Here is a 16,455-nt window from a genome sequence, read left to right on the forward strand (position 1 = left end):
CTAAAGACAGGGATGGCAAGTCACTTGATAAGCTGTAATATCACAGGGAACAACAGAAAGCAAGAACACAGAGAGCTGCTGGAGGGCCTGAGAAGCTCCCAGAAGAGCAGCACCACACCGTGGGCATTTTCTCAAGGCTTTCTGTTGGCATCCTCTGTCACAAGGCATGGGAAATGAGATCTCCACAGCTATCCAGACATTCTCCAGTTCCTCCACAGTGATGCAGGCCATGTTCTACTCAGCATTTGTACTTCCCTGGGGCAACACTCATCCCCACTCTAATTCACCCTCCCCATCACACAGGCCCACGCCTTATTTATTGCCACACACAGGATCACTGCCAAAATATCAAACAGTGCTCAACCTCAGCAACATGCCCTGCCTGTAAACCCCATCTGCAGCTGATCCAGAACCTTGTACTTCCTCATCTTCCTTCATGATCACCACAAAGGATGTACAGGATGTCTAAAAGCTCTTCCCAGCTACATGATCTTCAACATGAATGCTTTGCTCCTTTTCAGTAATCTGACTTAGAAACACCACTGACCTGCAGGTTAGAGTTATTAAAAATTCTGTGATTAGAGCTGTGACAGCTCTAATAAACAGATTTATTCCTTCAAGAGAACACAGCAAGTGCCAAAGCACAGGAGCACTCACAATGTCATCTCTGTTGACAGATTGCACCACACAAACTGGGCTTATCATGCAGCTTTTTGGGTGTTCTTGCAGATATCAGAACAATCCACATGCCACATATCACATCAGGACACATCATAACAGAGCCCACATGTTCAGTACACAAGTAAAGGAATCTGAGCACAATAAAATAACAACCACATGTAATAAAATAAATCTCTGTAATTCCCACCTGAGGAAGAGCAAGGAATCATCATGAAAAAATCTATAGCTGTGGAGACAACTGTGAAAGCCCACAGCTACACAAGGATAGCAAGTTGAAGTGTTCTCCTCCCACAACACCTTGAAACCTGGAACCTGAAGAAATTGTTTCCTCAGACAACATTCTGCACTCTCCATCTCAGTAGCTCTTACCAACACATGGCCTACACCAGGCAGGCAGCAGCACAAGTGACAGGCCCTGGTGGAGAGACTCGTAAGGGGACATTGTGGCCATTTCAGTATCACACTCTCATCTCATTATCAGCAAGGCCTCCCACTCCAGACCCCGAGGACCTAGGAAAGCATCCTCAACAACAACACTCAGTTCCCATCCTGTCTCACCCTTTATTGCACAAATCCTTCGCTAGCCCATTCTGAGATGCGTTCTAAAGGCAAATATATAACGTCATGATATTTTCTTTTATGATCCATGGTCTCCCAAAGGATTTTCATTTTCACCACACAAGTCTTTCTGCTGCTCAAGGGCACCCCTCCCACCAGAAAAGGGCCACTCCCTACTCTCTATACAACAGATCAGAGTTTCCTTTCCTAACACAAGGTCCAGCATGACCATTGCTTATCCTTCCCAGCAATGCCACACCGTAAAATCTACGGACAGTATCACCAACACAGTGCATAGGAGATGCTCTGCTGCTGACACCTCATGATTTCTAATGCTTCCTTATGGGGAATACTATTATCAAAGGTGATGTTGGAACCTCTAAACAGCACTGGCATTGATTTTGTGCTCCAGGCACCAAAACTCTGGCAAGGACACTAATATGTGATACTTCCTCTTTTGTAGAATGCTACCTAAAAATTGGTGGGGAAAGGTGATTCATTGATTTTGGGCGTTATTTGTTTGTTTGTTCTTTACAGAAGTGAAAATTTCCACTTTCAAAGCCATTTTAAGTCTTGATCATTGATGTAACAATTGATGCAAATTTTGAGAGAACGTCAAAAAAGAACAGTGTACTTCATGCTACCTCTCAGCCATAAAATTAAAATCCTCAGGAACATGAGCAGGAGGAAAACAACAGAAAAATTTGCCTTGTGAAACACATATCTTGGGTCATACACTGAACGCTTTATACTGCTAAACAGAACAGCATGATATTTGCAAAACAAACATAGGAAGATCAACTACCCTAGGCGACAACTACCCTATTTTCTAAATGAGTCTCATAGCAGAACAATAATAGAGAACTTTCGTCCTTGAATATCCACTTCACACCTTGCATCATACCTTCATATGACCATAATTAAAAAGGAGGAGGGCAGTTTTCAATTAAAAGACAAATGGATACCAGCACGGTTATCAGTCAGCAATGGCAATGAGGTTGTCCACAGCACCTGCGACTCTGTCACCAACACAGCCTGGCTGTCTTGAACTCCTTCACCCAAATGGGGTGGAAATGCTACACATGAGAAATAGAATCCCCTTACTGTCTGCAAATCTCAAACCTCCAGGCACCTCTAGTCGCACAGAAAAGTAATTCAGTTCAAGTGCAGAGTTCACATTTAGGGCAACAAACCACAGCTAACTACAGGAACTGCTCACGGATGCTGCCTGAATCTATATTCTGGACAAACTCAGACAGAGCTGGGGGATCCAGCAAGGTACGGCTCACAGATGCAAATGCGCCTTTGCCATCCCTAAAGAGCCGCTAAGTACCCAACGCCCATAAGCCTTGCGAACTGAGCCCGGCTTCAAAGAGCAGCTTCTCAAGAGGGCGGAGGGAAAGGAGCAGAGAAGGGAATGAAGGAAGGAGCACTGACCGTGTGGAGGAGAGCGGAGGGCTCCGGCTGCGTGTCCTTGGGCGCGGCGCCGGGCGGCGGCGGAGGGAAGTTGGGGCTGAAAACCATGAGGTCGCTCTTGGCCGCGCCGTCCGCCACGCACAGGCTGCGGCTGTGGCGCTGCGAGTACGACCAGCTGCCCACTTCGCTGGCGCACACGAGCGTCGTGGGCCCGGGCCCCGAGAGCACGGCCGCCCGCGGCGCCCAGCGCGACGCCACGTACAGCACCACGGCCAGCAGGAACAGGCTCGACACCGCGCAGATGGCCACCACCAGCCACACGTTGGTCGCCGCGCTCGCCGCGCCGCCGGGCCCCGGCTCCGCGCCCGCCGCCGAGCGCGACACCGACAACGACGACGACGACGACGAGGAGGATCCCGCGGCCAGCGCCGCCTCGGCGGCCTCGAGCAGCGACACGCTGAGCGTGGCCGTGGCCGAGCGCGCCGGCTCGCCGTGGTCGCGCACGACGATCAGCAGCCTCTGGCGAGGCCCGTCCGCCTCGTCCAGCGCCCGCGCCGTGCTCACCTCGCCGCTGTAGAGCCCCACGCGGAACGGGCCCTTGCCCCGCGGCTCCCACAGCTCGTAGCGCAGCCACGCGTTGTAGCCCGAGTCCGCGTCCACGGCGCGGATCTTCGCCACCACCTGCCCCGCCGGCGCCCCCCACGCCGCCCACGCCCACAGCGTGCCCGGCTCCCACGCCGAGCCCGCCGCCGCCGCCGCCTCGGCCGCCGCCGCGCCCGCCTCCGGTGCCGGGCCCGCGGGCGGCAGCAGCGCCGGCGCGTTGTCGTTCTCGTCCAGCACGAAGAGCTGCACCGTGGCGTTGCCCCACAGCGGCGGCTCCCCCGCGTCCACGGCGCGCACCTCGAACTGCAGCACCTGCAGCTCCTCGTAGTCCAGGGGCTGCAGCGCCCACAGACGCCCGCTCTCCGCCTCCAGCGACACGTAGCTCGACGCCGCCCGCCACCCGCCGCCGCCCGCGCCGCCCTCCCACACCGAGTAGCTGACGCGCCCGTTGCCCGCCTCGTCCGGGTCCCGCGCCCACAGCCGCGCCAGCTCCGCGCCCGCCGCGTTGTTCTCCCGCGCCAGCACCGTGTACACGGCCTGCGCGAACGCGGGCGCGTTGTCGTTCACGTCCGACACCGGCACCCGCAGCCCGCGCCTAGCGCCCAGCGCCGGCGCCCCGCCGTCCTCCGCACGCACCTCCACCTCGTACTCCGACACCCGCTCCCGGTCCAGCGCCTCGCGCAGCACCAGCGAGTACGAGCCCGCGAACGTCGCCTCCAGCCCGAACGGCGACGCCGGCCACACCCAGCACCGCACGCGGCCGTTCTCCCCCGAGTCCCGGTCCGACACGCTCAGCAGGGCCACCACCGTCCCCACCGACGCGTCCTCGGGCACCGGCACCGACAGCGACGTCACCCACACCTCCGGCGCGTTGTCGTTCACGTCCAGCACCTCCAGCACCACCTTGCAGTGACCCGACAGCGGGGGCGTACCCTTATCTATCCCTTTAATGTGTAATTCGTACAAACTAACTGTCTCGAAGTCCAGGGATCCCTTCAGTCTGATCTCTCCACTCTTTGCATCGATGCTAAATAACTCTCCTGCTGAGGTGGGAACAATAGTATCAATCTCATATATGATTTCACCATATATTCCTGTGTCGGAATCTGTGGCATTCACCCGAACAACATGTGTCCCTTCTAAAGCGTTTTCAGGCAAAACTACATTATACACCGACTGGTTGAATTGGGGTGCGTTGTCGTTCACGTCCAGAACGGAGATCACCACTTCCATTGTCCCCGTCAGAGACGGCCGGCCCCCGTCACTCGCCGTCAGCACCAACCGGTGAACGGGAATCGTCTCGCGGTCCAGATGTTTCGTGAGTATAAGAAACAAGGACTTACTACGCGAGTTACTGTTTTCTTCCTCTATTCTAAAATGCTCGCTGGGGCTCAGTGTGTACGTGAGCTGCGCATTCGCTCCGATATCCGCATCCGACGCGCCCTCCAGAGGGAAACGAGACCCCGGCAGAGTGGTCAGTTCCGCGATGCTGAGTTTTTTTCGGGCGGCGGGGAAGACGGGCGCATTGTCGTTGATGTCGGTGACCTCCAGCTCCACATGGAAGACGCGCAGCGGCCGCTCCAGCAGCACCTCCAGGCGCAGCGCGCACGGCGCGCTCTTGCCGCACAGCTCCTCCCGGTCGAGCCGCGAGCTCACCAGCAGCGCGCCGCTCGCCCCGCTCACCTCCACGCTCGCCCGCCGGCCCTGCGCCACCAGCCGCAGCCGCCGCGCCTCCGCCTCGCCCGCCTCCAGGCCCAGGTCCTGCGCCAGACGGCCCACCACCGTGCCGGCCTTGGCTTCCTCCGGCACCGAGTAGCGCACCTGCCCGCCCGCCAGCGCCCAGGCCGCCTGCAGCACCAGCACCCGCAGCACCGCCGCGCAGCAGCGCTCCTCCATCCCTACCGCCGCCGCTCCGGCCGCCGCTCCGGCCGCCGGCCCCGGCCCGGGCCCCGCACGGCTCCCCGCCGCCGCCCGCTCGCACCGGCTCTGCTGCCCGGCCCGCGCCGCCCCCCCGCGCTCACAGCCGGGCTCTCCGCCGCACCGGGGCGGAGCCGCCCACACGCCGTTCCTGAGCCTGCAGCGACACCGTGCGCTGCTCCGCCGCCTCACACGCTCCGACACCGCGCCTCTGACTCCGCTCCCTCATGGCCGTCTCCTGCTCCGACTTTTCCTCTGTCCGCTTCTTATTTTTCATATTTCCTTTTCTTTATCTCTTGCTATTTGCTTGCATAGCCTTGCCGTCCTTTCTTCTTCCATAATTTCTCTCGTTTTCATTGGTTTGCATTTCATTTCTTTCCTACTCTTTCCTTTTTAGTCTTCCTATTCTTTTCTATTGTTATGTCTCCTCTTCGCTGTCCTTTTCATTATTGCCCTGCCCTAATCTTTAAGCCATCTTCACTTCCATTCCAATCTTCGCTCTTCTTTACCGCCCCGGCAATTCTCCCATTTCCTCCTGCGACGCGTCAGGCCATCATTGATGGAGTTATCAACGCTAATTATGTTATATCTTCACTAATTATGGTATATCAGCCGCGGGGCGCGGGGCAGCATCCAGGGGAAAGGAGCCATCTCTGCTCTAAACATAAGGTCAGTTTTTGCTTTATCTTCATTCTATTACTTCCATTCTCTTCTTTACTTCCTTGCACCCTTTCTGTCTTCCTTTTAACTTGTACAGTCACCTTCCTCGATGGATCCATTTCTCCTTCATTATCTTTGGCTATTATTTATCTTTTGTCTTTATTTCCCTTCTATTTCATAGTTCTTTTTCTTTATATCTTCTTCATGCTCCTCACTGCATATTTTTTACATCCTCCTTCTCATTTTCTTTCCTTATCTCTTATGTGCTTCTATTTCCTTTACTAATATTCCTTCCAAATGTTCAGATAATATTCTCCATGAACATGTCCTTTGGAAAACGTTCTCATTCCTCTTCCTTGCAACCATTGCCTCCATTGCTTCTTTTATTCCATTTCTTCTTTGTACTTTTTCTTTTCTTGTTTTATATTTTTTTCCCTTTGCTTTTTCTTTCTCTCCTCGTTGTGCAGTCATTTCCCTCCACTTATCTGGTGCTTCCTTACTTGTATCAACTATTAGGGTTTTTTAATCCATTTAAGGAAATGTTTTTCAAACAGCTACACCACAAAGTCATGAAGCACAGACATTGCCTTTAGCAAAAGGCCTCTCCTCTTCCACCTCTCATTCCTCATGACAGGAAAGAGCCTTCTTGTTTTCTTCCACTGCCATGCACCTGCAGCTTCCTCTCCATTCAGGACCAATCCACGTTTGGATCCTTCAGGCATCCCAAGGACCCAGAAATAAATCCACAAAGCAATCGGAGTAGAGAACAGCTTTGTTACATCACAGAAGAGTCCACCCATGCAGACATCTAATACAAAAAAACCTGCAGAGTCTAAGTGACCCAAGGAAGTCTCTCCTATACAAAATCAAATCCATGAGTCCAGCATGATAATCCTCCAAGAACACTGCAAAAAAAGCACGATGACACCACATTCCTCATTTACCTGGGTGAAGAGCAATTCTGCCTGACTCATTTTTCACCTGCAGAGCTATTACAAAATTCACCATGTCACTGACACTGAAAGCATCCTCTGCATGCCCAACACATCTGCTCCTAGAAAAGCTTTAAGGTCACTTCTCCATCTGCCTTTGCTTCCCTCTTCTCACCTGTGCCAGGAAGCAGCAAAATCAAATGACAGCACAAATGTGCTCCAAACCTACAGGAATTTCAGTGCAGGCAATATTTAGTCAATCCAACGTGAAGATAGCACAGCTAAACAGGGCATGCCTTGAGAGGCTGCCTGGAACACAGACTGGCTGGAGTTAAAGGAATAAAGGAGGGAGTTATTTAAAGGCCTTCACAGGATACACCTTGGGCAGTACAGGAGCCTGGCTGAGCCTACACCCAAATGGTCACGAGTTCTCACACTTTTATAATAAGTTTTGGCCCATCCACACTTTGGGGTTAATTGTCCAATTACAGCTCCAGGGTATGCAGTCCCATCTCCCGAGACTGTTCTCCTCAATTCACTGCTGATTACACTTTTTGGGCCTGAAGCTGCAAAGGTGTCCTTGGTTCTCAGGCTGGAAAAGGAATGTTTTCTGTGACTGAATTGTGAGGAAAACTTGCTAACATTTTACATGAAGTTCAGAGTTATATACTAATGCAGTACAGAATCAGCAAAATATGAAAAATGCAGTACAGAATATGGAAAATATGGAAAATATGTCAGTAAAGCTAAAAATTAAGGCATCACAGGAACCAAAGTACACCTGTCTCTCACACACGGGCTCTTCTGGAAGGAGTAACTCACCTGTAGCATCACTGCTTGCTGCTTCAGAAAAAGAAACTCCAGCCCCCAGAACACTTCTTTCAAGGGACAGTGCCCCTTAATGCCAGCTAGAAGACCAAGACCAGGGAGATGACTGATGCCATGGCCCAAGAAAGGCTGGCAAAATGACACACAGTTCAAAAAGTCTTCTGTTTTACCAGGAAAATTCCACATCAAAGACAAATGACTAAAGACAGGGATGGCAAGTCACTTGATAAGCTGTAATATCACAGGGAACAACAGAAAGCAAGAACACAGAGAGCTGCTGGAGGGCCTGAGAAGCTCCCAGAAGAGCAGCACCACACCGTGGGCATTTTCTCAAGGCTTTCTGTTGGCATCCTCTGTCACAAGGCATGGGAAATAAGATCTCCACAGCTATCCAGACATTCTCCAGTTCCTCCACAGTGATGCAGGCCATGTTCTACTCAGCATTTGTACTTCCCTGGGGCAACACTCATCCCCACTCTAATTCACCCTCCCCATCACACAGGCCCACGCCTTATTTATTGCCACACACAGGATCACTGCCAAAATATCAAACATTGCTCAACCTCAGCAACAAGCCCTGCCTGTAAACCCCATCTGCAGCTGATCCAGAACCTTGTACTTCCTCATCTTCCTTCATGATCACCACAAAGGATGTACAGGATGTCTAAAAGCTCTTCCCAGCTACATGATCTTCAACGTGAATGCTTTGATCCTTTTCAGTAATCTCGCTTAGAAACACCACTGACCTGCAGGTTAGAGTTATTAAAAGTTCTGTGATTAGAGCTGTGACAGCTCTAATAAACAGATATATTCCTTCAAGAGAGCACAGCAAGTGCCAAAGCACAGGAGCACTCAGAATGTAATCTCTGTTGACAGATTGCACCACACAAACTGGGCTTATCATGCAGCTTTTTGGGTGTTCTTGCAGATATCAGAACAATCCACATGCCACATGTCACATCAGGACACATCATAACGGACCCCACTTGAGCAGTGCACGAGTAAAGGAATTTGAGCACAATAAAATAACAACCACATGTAATAAAATAAATCTCTGTAATTCCCACCTGAGGAAGAGCAAGGAATCATCATGACAAAATCTATAGCTGTGGAGACAACTCTGGAAGCCCACAGCTACACAAGGATAGCAAGTTGAAGTGTTTCCCTCCCACAACACCTTGATACCTTGAACCTGAAGAAGTTGTTTCCTCAGACAACATTCTGCACTCTCCATCTCAGCAGCTCTTACCAACACATGGCCTACACCAGGCAGGCAGCAGCACAAGTGACAGGCCCTGGTGGAGAGACTCGTAAGGGGACATTGTGGCCATTTCAGTATCACACTCTCATCTCATTATCAGCAAGGCCTCCCACTCCAGACCCTGAGGACCTAGGAAAGCATCCTCAACAACAGCACTCTGTTCCCATCCTGTCTCACCCTTTACTGCACAAATCCTTCGCTCCCCCAAACTGAAATGTGTTCTAAACGAAAATATATAATCTCATGATATTTTCTTTTATGATCCATAGCCTCCCCAAGGCTTTCCACTTTCCCCACACAAGTCTTTCTGCTGCTCAAGGGCACCCCTCCCACCAGAAAAATGCCACCCCCTACTCTATACAACAGATCAGAGTTTCCTTTCCTACTACAAGGTCCAGCACAACCATTGCTTATCCTTCCCAGCATTTCAACACCATAAAAATCCACGGACGGGATCACCAACACAGTGCATAAGAGATGTTCTGCTGCTGACACCTCATGATTTCTAATGCTTCCTTATCTGGAATACTATTATCAAAGGTGATGTTGGAACCTCTAAACAGCACTGGCATTGATTTTGTGCTCCAGGCACCAAAACTCTGGCAAGGACACTAATACATGATACTGTCTGTGTTGTAGAATGTTACTTAAAAATGGGTGAGGAAAGGTGATTCATTGTTTTTGGAGGCTATTTGTTTTTTTGTTCATTACAGAAGTGAAAATTTCCACTTTCAAGGCCCTTTTAAGTCTTGATCATTGATGTAACAATTGATGCAAATTTTGAGAGAACATCAGAAAAGAACCGTGTACACTACCTCTAAGCTCAAAAATTCAAATCCTCAAAAACATGAGCAAGAGGAAAACAGCAGAAAAATTTCCCTTGTGAAGCACATCTCTTGGGTCATACACTGAACGCTTTATACTTGCTAACCAGAACAGCATGATTCTTACAAAGCAAACTTAGGAAGATCCACTACCCTAGGCCACTACTACCCTATTTTCTAAATGAGTCTTATAGAGAAACGATAATGAGAATTTTTTTCCTTGAATATCCACTTCACACCTTGCATCATACCTTCATATGACCATAATTAAAAAGGAGGAGGGCAGTTTTCAATTAAAAGACAAATGGATACCAGCACGGTTATCAGTCAGCAATGGCAATGAGGTTGTCCACAGCACCAGCGACTCTGTCACCAACACAGCCTGGCTGTGTTGAACTCCTTCACCCAAATGGGGTGGAAATGCTACACATGAGAAATAGAATCCCCCTTACTGTCTGCAAATCTCAAACCTCCAGGCACCTCTAGTCGCACAGGAAAGTAATTCAGTTCAAGTGCAGAGTTCACATTTAGGGCAACAAACCACAGCTAACTACAGGAACTGCTCACGGATGCTGCCTGAATCTATATTCTGGACACACTCAGACAGAGCTGGGAGATCCAGCAAGGTAGGGCTGACAGATGCAAATGCGCCTTTGCCATCCCTAAGGAGCCGCTAAGTATCCAACGCCCATAAACCGTGCGAACTGAGCCCAGCTTCAAAGAGCAGCTTCTCAAGAGGGCGGAGGGAAAGGAGCAGAGAAGGGAATGAAGGAAGGAGCACTGACCGTGTGGAGGAGAGCGGAGGGCTCCGGCTGCGTGTCCTTGGGCGCGGCGCCGGGCGGCGGCGGAGGGAAGTTGGGGCTGAAAACCATGAGGTCGCTCTTGGCCGCGCCGTCCGCCACGCACAGGCTGCGGCTGTGGCGCTGCGAGTACGACCAGCTGCCCACTTCGCTGGCGCACACGAGCGTCGTGGGCCCGGGCCCCGAGAGCACGGCCGCCCGCGGCGCCCAGCGCGACGCCACGTACAGCACCACGGCCAGCAGGAACAGGCTCGACACCGCGCAGATGGCCACCACCAGCCACACGTTGGTCGCCGCGCTCGCCGCGCCGCCGGGCCCCGGCTCCGCGCCCGCCGCCGAGCGCGACACCGACAACGACGACGACAACGACGAGGAGGATCCCGCGGCCAGCGCCGCCTCGGCGGCCTCGAGCAGCGACACGCTGAGCGTGGCCGTGGCCGAGCGCGCCGGCTCGCCGTGGTCGCGCACGACGATCAGCAGCCTCTGGCGAGGCCCGTCCGCCTCGTCCAGCGCCCGCGCCGTGCTCACCTCGCCGCTGTAGAGCCCCACGCGGAACGGGCCCTTGCCCCGCGGCTCCCACAGCTCGTAGCGCAGCCACGCGTTGTAGCCCGAGTCCGCGTCCACGGCGCGGATCTTCGCCACCACCTGCCCCGCCGGCGCCCCCCACGCCGCCCACGCCCACAGCGTGCCCGGCTCCCACACCGAGCCCGCCCCCGCCGCCGCCGCCGCCTCGGCCGCCGCCGCGCCCGCCTCCGGTGCCGGGCCCGCGGGCGGCAGCAGCGCCGGCGCGTTGTCGTTCTCGTCCAGCACGAAGAGCTGCACCGTGGCGTTGCCCCACAGCGGCGGCTCCCCCGCGTCCACGGCGCGCACCTCGAACTGCAGCACCTGCAGCTCCTCGTAGTCCAGGGGCTGCAGCGCCCACAGACGCCCGCTCTCCGCCTCCAGCGACACGTAGCTCGACGCCGCCCGCCACCCGCCGCCGCCCGCGCCGCCCTCCCACACCGAGTAGCTGACGCGCCCGTTGCCCGCCTCGTCCGGGTCCCGCGCCCACAGCCGCGCCAGCTCCGCGCCCGCCGCGTTGTTCTCCCGCGCCAGCACCGTGTACACGGCCTGCGCGAACGCGGGCGCGTTGTCGTTCACGTCCGACACCGGCACCCGCAGCCCGCGCCTGGCGCCCAGCGCCGGCGCCCCGCCGTCCTCCGCACGCACCTCCACCTCGTACTCCGACACCCGCTCCCGGTCCAGCGCCTCGCGCAGCACCAGCGAGTACGAGCCCGCGAACGTCGCCTCCAGCCCGAACGGCGACGCCGGCCACACCCAGCACCGCACGCGGCCGTTCTCCCCCGAGTCCCGGTCCGACACGCTCAGCAGGGCCACCACCGTCCCCACCGACGCGTCCTCGGGCACCGGCACCGACAGCGACGTCACCCACACCTCCGGCGCGTTGTCGTTCACGTCCAGCACCTCCAGCACCACCTTGCAGTGACCCGACAGCGGAGGTGTGCCTTTATCTGTTGCCCTAACATTTAGGTCGTATAAATTAACATCCTCAAAGTCCAGTACGCCCATCAGTCTGATCTCCCCTGTGTTCGCATCAATGCTGAATAAATCTGAGGCACGGGAGGGAACAATTGTGTCGATTTCATATGTCACTTCTCTATTATTTCCTTCGTCCAGGTCCGTGGCGTTCATCCGTGCCACTATCGTACCTTGTATGGCATTCTCGGACAAATATACATTATACACCGACTGGTTGAATTGGGGCGCGTTGTCGTTTGCATCCAGCACCGAGATCACCAGCTCCACTGTCCCCGTCAGAGACGGCTGGCCCCCGTCACTCGCCGTCAGCACCAACCGGTGAACGGGAATCGTCTCGCGGTCCAGAGGTTTCGTGAGTATCAGAAAAAGGGATTTACTGCGAGAGTTACTGTTTTCTTCTTCTATTCTAAAATGCTCGCTGGGGCTCAGTGTGTAGGAGAGCTGCGCATTCGCTCCAATATCCGCATCCGACGCGCCCTCCAGCGGGAAACGAGACCCCGGCACAGACAATTCCGCGATGCTGAGGTTTTTTCGGGCGGCGGGGAAGACGGGCGCATTGTCGTTGATGTCGGTGACCTCCAGCTCCACATGGAAGACGCGCAGCGGCCGCTCCAGCAGCACCTCCAGGCGCAGCGCGCACGGCGCGCTCTTGCCGCACAGCTCCTCCCGGTCGAGCCGCGAGCTCACCAGCAGCGCGCCGCTCGCCCCGCTCACCTCCACGCTCGCCCGCCGGCCCTGCGCCACCAGCCGCAGCCGCCGCGCCTCCGCCTCGCCCGCCTCCAGGCCCAGGTCCTGCGCCAGACGGCCCACCACCGTGCCGGCCTTGGCTTCCTCCGGCACCGAGTAGCGCACCTGCCCGCCCGCCAGCGCCCAGGCCGCCTGCAGCACCAGCACCCGCAGCACCGCCGCGCAGCAGCGCTCCTCCATCCCTACCGCCGCCGCTCCGGCCGCCGCTCCGGCCGCCGGCCCCGGCCCGGGCCCCGCACGGCTCCCCGCCGCCGCCCGCTCGCACCGGCTCTGCTGCCCGGCCCGCGCCGCCCCCCCGCGCTCACAGCCGGGCTCTCCGCCGCACCGGGGCGGAGCCGCCCACACGCCGTTCCTGAGCCTGCAGCGACACCGTGCGCTGCTCCGCCGCCTCACACGCTCCGACACCGCGCCTCTGCCTCCGCTCCCTCATGGCCGTCTCCTGTGCCATCTCTTCCTCTGTCCGCTTCTTATTTTTCATATTTCCTTTTCTTTATCTCTTGCTATTTGCTTGCATAGACTTTCCGTCCTTTCTTCTTCCATTATTTCTCTCGTTTTCATTGTTTTGCATTTCCCTTCTCTTTCCTACTCTTTCCATTATAGTCTTCCTATTCTTTTCTATTCTTATGTCTCCTCTTCGCTATCCTTTTCATTTATTGGCCTGCCCTAATCTTTAAGCCATCTTCACTTAATTCTAATCTTCGCTCTTCTTCACCCCCCTGGCAATTCGCCCGTTCCCTCCTGCGACGCGTCAGGCCATCATTGTTGGAGTTATCAGCGCTAATTATGTTATATCTGCAGTAATTTTAGTATATCAGCGTAGGGGCGCGGTGAAGCAACCGGGGGAACGGAGCCATCTCTGCTCTAAACATAAGGTCGGTTGTTGCTTTATCTTCCTTCTATTTTGTGCCGTTCTCTTCCTTCTTTACTTCCTTGTTCCCTTTCTCTCTTACTTTTTACTTGTATAGTCACCTTCCTTGATAGATCCTTTTCTCCTTCATTATCTTTTGCTATTATTTATCTTTTTTTCTTTATTTCCCTTCTATTTCGTAATTCTTTTTTCTTTATATCTTCTTCATGCTCCTCACTGTTATATTTTTTACACCCTCCTTCTCATTTTCTTTCCTTATCTCTTACGTGCTTCTATTTCCTTTACTAATATTCCTTCCAAATGTTCAGAAAACATTCTCCATGAACATATCCTTCGGAAAAGGTTCTCGTTCCTCTTCCTTGCAACAATTGCCTCCATTGCTTCTTTTATTCCATTTCTTCTTTGTACTTTTTGTTTTATTTTTTTTTTCCCTTTGCTTTTTCTTTTCACGTTGTGCAGTCATTTCCCTCCACTTGTCAGTTGCTTCCTTACTTGTATCAACTATTGGGTTTTTTTTTTCCATTTAAGGAAATGTTTTTCAAACAGCTACAGCACCACGTCATGAAGAACAGACATTCCCTTTAGCAAAAGGCCTCTCCTCTTCCACATCTCATTCCTCATGACAGGAAAGAGGCTCCATGTTCTCCTCCACTGCCATGCACCTGCAGCTTCCTTCCCATTCAGGACCAATATAGGTTTGGAGCCTTCAGTCATCTCAAGGACCCAGAAATAAATCCACAAAGCAATCGGAGTAGAGAACAGCTTTGTTACATCACAGAAGAGTCCACCCATGCAGACATCTAATACAAAAAAAGCTGCAGAGTCTAAGTGACCCAAGGAAGTCTCTCCTTTACAAAATCAAACCCATCAGAATCCAGAATGATAATTCTCCAAGAACACTGCAAAAAAAAGCATGATGACACCACATTCCTCATTTACCTGGGTGAATAGCAATTCTGCCTGACTCATTTTTCACCTGCAGACCTATTACGAAATTCACCATGTCACTGACACTGAAAGCATCCTCTGTATGCCCAACACATCTGCTCCTAGAAAAGCTTTAAGTCACTTCTCCATCTGCCTTTGCTTCCCTCTTCTCACCTGTGCCAGGAAGCAGCAGAATCAAATGACAGCACAAAATGTGTCCAAACCTACAGGAATTTCAGTGCAGGCAATATTTAGTCAATCCAACGTGAAGATAGCACAGCTAAACAGGGCATGCCTTGAGAGGCTGCCTGGAACACAGACTGGCTGGAGTTAAAGGAATAAAGGAGGGATTTATTGAAAGGCCTTCACAGGATACACCTTGGGCAGTACACGAGCCTGGCTGAGCCTACACCCAAATGGTCACAAGTTTTCACAATTTATAAGTTTTGGTCCATCCACATTTTGGGGTTTATTGTCCAATTACAGCTCCAGGGTATGCAGTCCCATCTTCCCAGACTGCTCTCTTCAATTCACTGCTGGTTACACTTTTTGGGCCTGAAGCTGCAATGGTGTCCTTGGTTCTCAGGCTGGAAAAGGAATGTTTTCTGTGACTGAACTGTGAGGAGAACTTGCTAACATTTTACATGAAGTTCAGAGTTATATAATAATGCAGTACAGAATCTGCAAAATATGAAAAATGTAGTACAGAATATGGAAAATATGGAAAATATGTCAGTAAAGCTAAAACTTAAGGCATCACAGGAACCAAAGTACACCTGTCTCTCACACACAGCCTCTTCTGGAAGGAGTAACTCACCTGTAGCATCACTGCTTGCTGCTTCAGAAAAAGAAACTCCAGCCCCCAGAACACTTCTTTCAAGGGACAGTGCCCCTTAATGCCAGCTAGAAGACCAAGACCAGGGAGATGACTGATGCCATGGCCCAAGAAAGGCTGGCCAAATGACACACAGTTCAAAAAGTCTTCTGTTTTACCAGGAAAATTCCACATCAAAGACAAATGATTAAAGACAGGGATCGAAAGTCACTTCATAAGCTGTAATATCACAGGGAACAACAGAAAGCAAGAACACAGAGAGCTGCTGGAGGTTCTGAGAAGCTCCCAGAAGAGCAGCACCACACCGTGGGCATTTTCTCAAGGCTTTCTGTTGGCATCCTCTGTCACAAGGCATGGGAAATGAGATCTCCACAGCTATCCAGACATTCTCCAGTTCCTCCACAGCAATGCAGGCCGTGTTCTACTCCGCATTTGTACTTCCCTGGGGCAACACTCATCCCCACTCTAATTCACCCTCCCCATCACACAGGCCCACACCTTATTTATTGCCACACACAGGATCACTGCCAAAATATCAAACATTGCTCAACCTCAGCAACAAGCCCTGCCTGTAAACCCCATCTGCAGCTGATCCAGACTCTTGCACTTCCTCATCTTCCTTCATGATCACCACAAAGGATGTACAGGATGTCTAAAAGCTCTTCCCAGCTACATGATCTTCAACGTGAATGCTTTGATCCTTTTCAGTAATCTGTCTTAGAAACACCACTGACCTGCAGGTTAGAGTTATTAGAAGTGCTGTGATTAGAGCTGTGACAGCTCTAATAAACAGATTTATTCCTTCAAGAGAACACAGCAAGTGCCAAAGCACAGGAGCACTCACGGTGTCATCTCTGTTGACAGCTTGCACCACACAAACTGGGCTTATCATGCAGCTTTTTGGGTGTCCTTGCAGATATCGGAACAATCCACATGCCACATATCACATCAGGACACATCATAACGGAGCCCACTTGAGCAGTGCATGAGTAAAGGAATTTGAGCTGAATAAGATAACAACCACATGTAATAAAATAAATCTCTGTAATTCCCACCTGA

The 16,455-nt window shown here is 52.7% G+C and overlaps 2 protein-coding genes across 2 annotated transcripts; both read right to left on the reverse strand.

Moving 5' to 3' along the window:
- Positions 1-2,159: 2,159 nt before the first annotated feature.
- Positions 2,160-5,154, reverse strand: LOC146766145 (protocadherin alpha-13-like). Its single transcript, XM_085591160.1, has one exon. It carries the CDS (start codon positions 5,152-5,154, stop codon positions 2,623-2,625), a length of 2,532 nt encoding a protein of 843 aa, XP_085447286.1. The 3' UTR covers positions 2,160-2,622.
- A 5,257-nt stretch (positions 5,155-10,411) lies between these two features.
- Positions 10,412-16,345, reverse strand: LOC146766146 (protocadherin alpha-6-like). Its single transcript, XM_085591157.1, has one exon. It carries the CDS (start codon positions 12,944-12,946, stop codon positions 10,412-10,414), a length of 2,535 nt encoding a protein of 844 aa, XP_085447283.1. The 5' UTR covers positions 12,947-16,345.
- Between the last annotated feature and the right edge of the window lie 110 nt (positions 16,346-16,455).

Source organism: Lonchura striata, chromosome 13 (genome assembly GCF_050655825.1).
Source record: "Lonchura striata isolate lonStrDom1 chromosome 13, ASM5065582v1, whole genome shotgun sequence".
Classification (NCBI taxonomy): Eukaryota; Metazoa; Chordata; class Aves; order Passeriformes; family Estrildidae; genus Lonchura; species Lonchura striata.

What these genes read in the sequence shown, in the direction of transcription:
- LOC146766146 (XM_085591157.1), bottom strand. Translation starts at nt 12,946, where the DNA reads ATGGAGGAGCGCTGCTGCGCGGCGGTGCTGCGGGTGCTGGTGCTGCAG.
- LOC146766145 (XM_085591160.1), bottom strand. Translation starts at nt 5,154, where the DNA reads ATGGAGGAGCGCTGCTGCGCGGCGGTGCTGCGGGTGCTGGTGCTGCAG.